This window comes from Taudactylus pleione, unplaced genomic scaffold, assembly GCF_031769625.1.
Source record: "Taudactylus pleione unplaced genomic scaffold, aTauple2 ptg000244l, whole genome shotgun sequence".
NCBI lineage: Eukaryota > Metazoa > Chordata > Amphibia > Anura > Myobatrachidae > Taudactylus > Taudactylus pleione.
The window spans coordinates 13,359,405-13,368,074 of NW_028284646.1; the positions used below are offsets into that span (position 1 = coordinate 13,359,405).

Sequence of the window (8,670 nt, forward strand, 5' to 3'; positions counted from 1 at the left end):
CAGGTGTTGAATATTTCCCAGTAGGAAAAACAGGGTTGTCAACTAATACATAGCTAAGAAATGGGGAAAGGAAATGATAGACCTGGAGTAGTATATTCCATCCAAAATGTTTTTTTGTAGAGCATATAGATTGTGTATGTGACGTTAGTGGTATCATCTGCCACAGGGTGGCCATACGTCTCACACATCATGAAGAAATGCAATCTCTGCTGCCTGTACTGTATATGCTTAGGATATCATCTAAAAGCCATTATTATTATTTTTGAAGGGTATCAGAAAGCACAACTTGGGGCATTCACAAGGAGCACACAAAAGTCTGTGCAGCAGTATCATTTGGCAAGGCATTATATCATTCCATGATGGAAAAATGATATTTGATTAGAATTCCAAGAGCCTTCTTAAATGGTTAGAGCAGTGGTTCCGTAACTCAGTCCTCAAGGCACCCTAACAGTCCAGGTTTTCAGGATATCCATGTTTGAGCACATATTTAAATCAATGGACTGAGGTACTAATTAAGCAGCCTGTGCTCAAGCATGGATATCCTGAAAATCTGGACTGTTAGGGTACCTTGAGGAAGCTTCTGGGTTAGAGAATTGAGTGTAGTTGGCTAAATGATGTATCAAACCATTGAGATTAGATATAAAGTGGAGAAGTTGCCCAGAGCAACCAGTCGGCTTCATTTCAAAGTCTGTGCTAGATAAATGACAGAAGCTAATTGGTTTCTTTGGACAACTTCTCCACTTTATCTCTCTCCAATACTTGATACATTTCCCCCTAGGTGAATGGTGAGGTGCTGTATACAAGATTAGAAGATGCACTTTGAGAGAAAAAAAAATATCCATGTGGGATTCTTCAGGCCACATTTCTGTTCAGTGATCTTGTAACAAGATGCTTCCAACTCGCTTTGTCAGGGCAGCCCAGCCTTATCCAATAGGACAGAGACCTCTAATGTAAATTTACTAAAGTGCGGGTTTACAAAAGTGAAGTGTTACCCATAGCAACAAATCAAATTCGACAGTAGCTATAATTTTCCAGAATGTACCATATAGATGACAGCCAGTATATAATTGGTATGGTCCACACCTCCACTTTTGTCAAATCTAGCCCCTTGTCTTTGAAGGAGTTGCTCATTCTATATTTGTAGCAGACTCTTATAGGAGCTATGCAGCTTGGAGTAATGTGTAATGTCAGTAGAGGAAAGATTTGCCCCCACATAGGAGTTTAAGTAGACTTGGTTGGTCATTCTTTCTGGTAGGTTTATTTTTTAGTTGAGTTGCCGTCTTACCTGTTTTATAGAATCTAGAGGGGTGGTGCATATTTGTAAATGATTGCCAAAATTATTACTGAGAAAATACTCGTGAGAAACGGAGGTCATCTAAAAAATGTTCCATGTCCTCAAGACAAAAAGCTACATATTTACTAATCTACACCGTGCCTGATTCAGAGAGATTCACAGCTGCAAACCCGCATGCAGCTGCTGTGCCAAATTATGCTAATGCTGTAGCCGGGTCGAAATGTATTGAGACGCCCATAGGTGTCTTCGCAGATCCAAGCAAGTGCATACAAATACGCAGCCTCCATCGCAAATCATTTGATAATCCGCTATCTCAGTAGCCTTATGGTAACGCAGAATGGACGTCTGGACAGAGACGTTGGGACCACTTTATCTGCGTACGGGATCACAGATGCAGGCCATGACACACCCCGAAAATGGCCAGGATACACCTGCTCTCTTTTCCACCACTCCCCGTTACCTCCCCCAAACGGTTCCTGACTGTCAATCACTTTGCTAAGTAATCCTCACTGCGAGCGGTATTGCAACGGTACCTTGGTACGTGCACAGCTTGACCATGATGCATGCACAGTTGACCGATAATTCTCAACTGCGTAAATATCAGGACAGCGTACATCTCTGAATCAGGCCCACAGAGCTGCCAATATGCTCATGCACATATTACTGTACAGTACCAGGTACGTTTTCCTAATGATAACTGAAATAATGACCTCAGAACTCAACTGATTGTAAGTGATTACATCACTTGTTTATACAAGATTTTATCTATAGCAGTGTATACATATATGAAGCATAAGATAAATATTAAATGTATGCTCTACATAATCTCTTTATAGGAGCAATATGTCTGTCAAACTGAAAACAATAATTGATATATACAAACAATGCAGAAGTGCACACAATTACACTGAAATGCATACATATATGAATAAACTGCTGTACACAAACACAATTGTATGCATATAATTAGATGGACACTTCTGTTCCCCCTGCCTTGTCTCCATATAACAGGAATCTCACAGGTGGTGAAGGATCATGTGACCAAGCCTACAGCAATGGCTCAGGGACGTGTGGCTCATCTGATTGAGTGGAAGGGCTGGAGCAAGCCCAGTGACTCTCCTGCAGCTCTAGAGACACACTTCAATTCATACTCGCATTTGAGTGAGGGTGAACAGGAGGCCCGATTTGCAGCAGGTAAAAAAAAAAAGTTGAAAAGTATTAGATGGTAAAGTCAAAAAATTTATCTTACTCACTCTTTCTCTTCATTGTTCCTGTCTTTCCTTTTTTATATATTGTTAATTTTTTTCTCGTGTTCCAATGCTATTGCTACTGTCATTATATCATTGGTGGGATAACTCTCTGCTTTTCCTCTATGATTTTCCCACCATTATGTATTTGGCTCCTCTTATTCATATTATGTTATTTTCCCATCATTTCCATGTCCATCCATAACAATTGCTTATTGATACTAACTCTACCCCTTTCTGTGTTTCCTGTAACTCTTCTTTCTCCACTCTTCATGTATTACCAGGAGTAGCTGAGCAGTTTGCTATAGCGGAAGCTAAACTTCGAGCTTGGTCATCAATTGATGGTGAAGATTCCACCGATGATTCATATGATGAGGAGCTGCAGCCTATGGAGCATCCCCAGCCTGCAGGTAGGGGGGTGTATCTTTACAAATAAATATTACATACAGGTCAAATTCTGAAGCCATCTGGCCACTAGAAATAACTTCAGATTATCTGTAATATTCAACTATATTTTTACCTGTTGCATGAGACAAAAATAGAGCCATCAAGTGTTGTTGTTGTGTTTTTGTTTTTTTTTATATTGAAGGTTCAAAGGAAACTTGGCTTCATATTGCTAAGTACTGGGTGGACTTACGTAAAAAATAATGTTGTTATGGAACCGCTATCCTTAAATGTTAAGCAACTTTCATGCCTTCCAAACAACTATTTAATCCTGAACATTACCCATTGGCATTCATTTTGGAATCCATAATTTATAAATACTTAGCATAACATTAGGGTAAAAAATAGTGTGTGTTTTATATATAATAACCGATCAAGGGAGAAGCAGTGGTTTCTCTATGCCTATATGACAGAATTCTCCACCTTTTTTCTCTGTAGACCTCCTGAACCCAGTACAGAAGGATTTGGTGTCCTCGCGTATATGCTGCTGTGATAGTGAATCCTCGCGCACCCTGTCTCCTGAGACTCTGTGCTCCAGTCTGTGCAGCCTAGATGAGGAACAGCTGCTATTGGGATCTCCAACTCAGCTGGTCGAAGAGTCTTTGCTAATCAAACCTCAGTCGGTTCCAGGTCCCTATGATCGCCTCCAGGATATGGAATGTGAGGACTCGTCATATTCCATGTCCTTCTCTGAATCCTGTTTAAGTCCCAGTGAGGACGAGCTGATTTCCTTCCCTTCTATAAATCGAGGATCTGGAATGCTCTCTTTGCATAGGAAGGGTTCAGATGTGGTGTCTTCTGGCGTTGTATCTTTAGATGAAGATGAGGAAGACCAACCATGACCTACAGTTACACTACCACTGCCACCCGCTCACAAGTCCCATTTTAGTTTTAAATTTTTTTATATCACTTGGTTTCACAAAATCATGGACTAACCAGAGGGCATTAACTCAGTCATCAACTACTTCACTTTTTCTTATAATCTATTATATAATTTTATTCATTATCTTCACCAACATTGAACTTTTCTTTCTAGTAAATCTATGTATTTTTATTTACTGATTATTTTCACCTCCTTTAAGGCCATCTCCACTCAAAAATATTGTCTACTTAAAATAATTATGCTAGGCACTGTAATTTACTATAACCCCTGATGATATAGTCTCTCTGCCTGAATTTGCCATCTTATAATTGAAAAAGACACTGTTGCTGCCATTTCACTGGTAGGTTTTTAAGGACTGACACTTTTTAGCAACTTTTGTAACCATGGAAACAACCTACACTGCACTGATTATTTCCATGCCTGCAGAGGTTGCTAAGAATGTCCTTCCTTAAGAAATTATGTGGGAAGTGGTATCAGCAGAGAATTTCAGCATTTTCAGCCAACAATTTCAGGAAAAAATCCTATTTAACAAATTATTTATGAGTGGAGTTATTTAAATAACTGTTATTTTAGTCCCTTTGTTTCTTTTGTAATCACTATTGCCTGTTTTATCTGTCTCAAGAATTTGGTCTATTTTGCATGATTCTTGCCCTGAGGCACCACTCTGGTTCAGTGGAGGGCCCTTAAGCTGTTGTCTGCATGTCTTGCACTCCACTTGAATCCACCTCCCACTAATGCCACCTCCAGCCTAATTTTTGCGTTGGTGGTGGAATTCCGGGTTGGGGACAGTGGCAGCACGGCTTGTCCAAGTCATATCCTGGAACTTTTTGCATCTCTGTGGTTCCCTCTGCGACACAGGTTCCAGACACAAGATGTGAGGAACATTGGGTATGTGATGGATTCTGTGACATTAGTGCAGCCTCAGGACTGTAAAAGGACTTGTGGAGCTCCGGTGACACTGTGGAGACCCTCCTCCCTGTGATGCTCTGCGGGCGCATGCTGTGTGCAGGGGTGACCCTTCTTTTCTAGAGTTTTGTACTTGTCTGTTTGCTGCTCTTGAAAGGTCTTGTGCGGTAACATCAAAAGTTTGTATCTCATTTTCCTGCGTCTATGAAAATACATGACCGGCTGTGTATATATAAATATATATAAAATGCAAGCGTTGGAGTTTATACTGAGTTTATTGTTTGGTGTTGACATTGAGGAGAGAATATATATTTTGTGTGTTTGGGGGGGGGGGAGGGTTTTCTATGTTAGAAAATGGAAGATAACACTGTACAACAAATGTAATACTTTTAATTTGTTTCCTTTCTAAACTTAGTCATACATTACTAATTTGAGGTCAAGAAAAACTAAAATGATTTCAGAATGTTTTTACTAGCTCTATTTTTTTGAGCTACACTACTTGCACTATACTGTATGTACATTAGTAATAGAGCCATAGTGAAAAGCTATTTTAAAATAATCTGACATTTTCTTGATTGATTGAATTAAAACAACTATTTAATTCAATCACAAAAAAGAACACAAAACAAAACAAACATACAGCATATGAAATCTAATATAGTGGCCTATTCATGGGGGTGCGTTCTCTTTGCTTGTCGCTTGTACTCCTCTTCTGGGGCAACTCTTGTCACTGTCCAACAGTAGTGAATCACCGACCCTGATATCTTTGTTCCATTGCTGAAATGTCTTGGTGGAATCGCTCACTATGCTTGTCACACAGTGCACCACAGTTATCTTGTGTGGGTAATCCTGTGAATTGCATATATTTGAATAGGGGAGGGGAAAAAAAACGGATTAAATTAATTGGGTCATTAGGCCTAATTACCGCAGATTGCTGGTAAGATTCTCTCCATTCTGCCCACTTCACTAGGAATACCTCTACATTGTCATAAATGGGCTATATCTCGGAACTCAGAGCTAACTGAGAGTTTTAAATGTTATATTCATTCTTTGCATGCTGAAATCAATTAGAAGTAAGTATTTTCACATCGGAAACATTTTCATTGTTGTGCAGTGTAACGGATGTAATTGAAATGTATTCCCACTAATCAATTCAAAGTGCTCGGTGATTTGCTTAAAAAAAAAGTGCAAGTGTTTGCCAAAATGAATTAGACACGAAAAACTTAAAATAAGTGGTTGCATTAGTAGTCACCCTCCCAGAGTTCATACTTGGTAGACCCATCTTTGGCAGTAACTATAGCTCTGAATCTGATTGGGTGAGTGTCTATCTGTTTTGCACATATACAGTAGACACTGGAATTTGAGTCCACTTTTCTTGGCAATATTGCTCAAGCAGGTTGGATGGTGAGCATTAGTAGACTGCAATCTTTACATGTTGGCATAGATGCTCAATTGGATTTACATCTGGGATTTGACCTGGCCACTTGTTATCCAATTCACTGTGGTTTTTGCTGATTACTTTGGGTCATTGCCGCGTTGGAAGATAAATCTTCTTTCAAGTCTTCGTATATTGCAGTAGTTTTCCTCCAGGTGTTTTTCTATTTACTCCATCCACTTTTCCTATTTCTATGAGCTTTTAAATTTCTATCGCTAAGAAGCGTCCCCCATAACCTGATGCTGCCGCCACCATGCTTGATGGTGTTTTCCCTGTGGTGGCAGTGTTAGGTTATCTCCAAGCATAGTACTTAGCGTTGTCATCTCATAAGACCATTCAATCTTTCTCCACAGAATAAAGTCTCCCCCATGTCTTTGGGCAACCTGTAACTGTTTTCTGATGTGATATTATTTCAACAATGTCTTTCTTCTTGCCTCCCAACCATACAGCCCAGATTTATGAAGTGTGAGTGCTATTCTTGTCCCATGCACAGTTACCCCCATCTGTAACTCCTGTAGAGCTGCCATTGGCCTCCTTTACTACAGTTCTTCTCGCCCAAACACTCAGTTTGGGAAGACAGCCTTTTCTAGGCAGTTTCACAGTTGTTCAATATTGCATCCATTTTATAGGATGTATTTAACTGTGCTGTATATTCAGTGCCTTGGAAATATTCTTGTACCTTTTTCCTGATTGGTACAATTTGTAATATTTGCTTGTAAATGCACTAACTGCCTGAGGGGACCTGCAAGGACCAATTAACTATTTGTGACTTGTCTACTTAAGAGGAAATATAGCATGAATAAAGCAAGGGGGTGAATACCAATACAATCCCTTATCTTCAGTTTTTGTTGCTAATTATGTATCCATTTTTGTGTGTGTTTATTGGAAATACATTTCAATTAAGTGCATCATGATTCCATTATGTAACACAGCCAAATGTAAAAAAGCCCAAAGGGATAAATACCTTTTTATAATCTCTGTAAATAAATATATGTAATATAATGTATAGCGAGCATAGCTTACTATGCACAGCATATGTTTTTTCCTGCTGTGTACATACAACAACATGACCCCAGTGAACAATTCTATGGTCCATGTGTGCAGCCGAAGTGCTTGATCATAGCGGTTTTAAAGGAGGAAATAAAAAGTGCATTTTTACATAAGTAGATATGTAATCGCAAAAACATTCTGCACTATTATATTTGGCTCTTCTCGCTCATTAATGTAAACTTTGCTGTTTTTCACCAGCTATATTGCGCCCCTGACTCTCTTTTATATCTTCTACAGTTCTTGTATGTAAAAATACATCTGGCCTATCTTTCATCTTTTAAGAAAATAGATGCACATTTATGGACATTAATCTGGATGCAGCCAAGAAAATGAAGTGAAATTATTGGAAGTGATGATCCACTCCCTATGTGTTGTGTGTTTTAAGTACACTTGTTGCATAGGCAAAAAGCCTTGGGCTACCCTGAAAAACGAGAATTCCTTTAACTGTGGACGGTCTTTCCTGATCATTTTAATTGTCCCTCATGTATAGTATAATCTGTATTTGTGTCTGCAGCACAGAGGCCCTGATTCGGTACCAATTGCAAATTTGCACGGACTGTAGCTGTGAAAATATGCTAATGCCTGCCAAAGCTCAGCCGGCATTAAGACGCCCAATGCTGCTTTCTCATATTTGTCCAATGTCGCTCTTTTGAGTAAACATCGGTACCATCACCGCACATCTGCCAGTCACAGAGCATTTACACCAGGTCTGACACTGCTGGTCTCCTCACACGCAGTGAGCTCTCATGCTGTGTATGCAATCGCAGTGGCTAATTTATGCACGCCCAGGAAACGGCATTCAAACAGACACGCTGCGTTTATTTAATAAATCCTATCGGGCTCTGTATCATGGGAGCTTAGAGTCTACGTGCCTGATTTAGATATGGTTGGTAATGCAGCCGCTCTCACAATAGCAGTTGCGTAAATATGCTAATCTCCGCTTTCTGTTTGCGCGGGACGATGCAATGGAGTGTACGAGCGGTGAGACACCCACTTTCAGGCTGTGTGCTCTGTGTATTTTCATTGGGGATTGTAAACACACCAACATCGCCACAACATCGGTCGCACCATCGGCATTTGCGGGAACCTATGGTCTACTCTCCTCTAATACAAATAAACATGGCCCCTGCAGCTGTTGATTTACGATTGGGAACGCAGCAGGGTTCCCAACGCGCCCGTGACACTCTCATAACACGCCCATTAGGCGGCCCTTATATGCGATCACCTTAGGTCACCTCCCAATCTCCCCCCTGAAACTTCCAAGACCCCTTCTTAAATGTTAGCGATGCCGCATGCAATTACAAACTGTATCGCACACATTGGTTCGCATGTGCAATAAGTGTTTCCTAGACAGTAGCAAAACATCGCCCATCTGCAAAAATGATCGGCACTGCGTCCATCTCTAAATCTG

The 8,670-nt window shown here is 40.1% G+C and overlaps 1 protein-coding gene across 8 annotated transcripts in view; it reads left to right on the forward strand.

Annotated features, from left to right (window-relative positions):
- FAM131A (family with sequence similarity 131 member A) overlaps positions 1-5,040 on the forward strand; it is a 56,501-nt gene extending 51,461 nt beyond the window's left edge. For all 8 annotated transcript variants that reach the window (XM_088479710.1, XM_088479713.1, XM_088479715.1 and 5 more), the window contains 3 exons: positions 2,306-2,488; positions 2,826-2,951; positions 3,424-5,040. In XM_088479710.1, the coding sequence (XP_088335836.1) occupies positions 2,306-2,488; positions 2,826-2,951; positions 3,424-3,827 (713 nt within the window). In that variant the 3' untranslated portion in view covers positions 3,828-5,040. The remainder of the gene's footprint in view (positions 1-2,305; positions 2,489-2,825; positions 2,952-3,423) is intronic.
- The last annotated feature ends 3,630 nt before the right edge of the window (positions 5,041-8,670 follow it).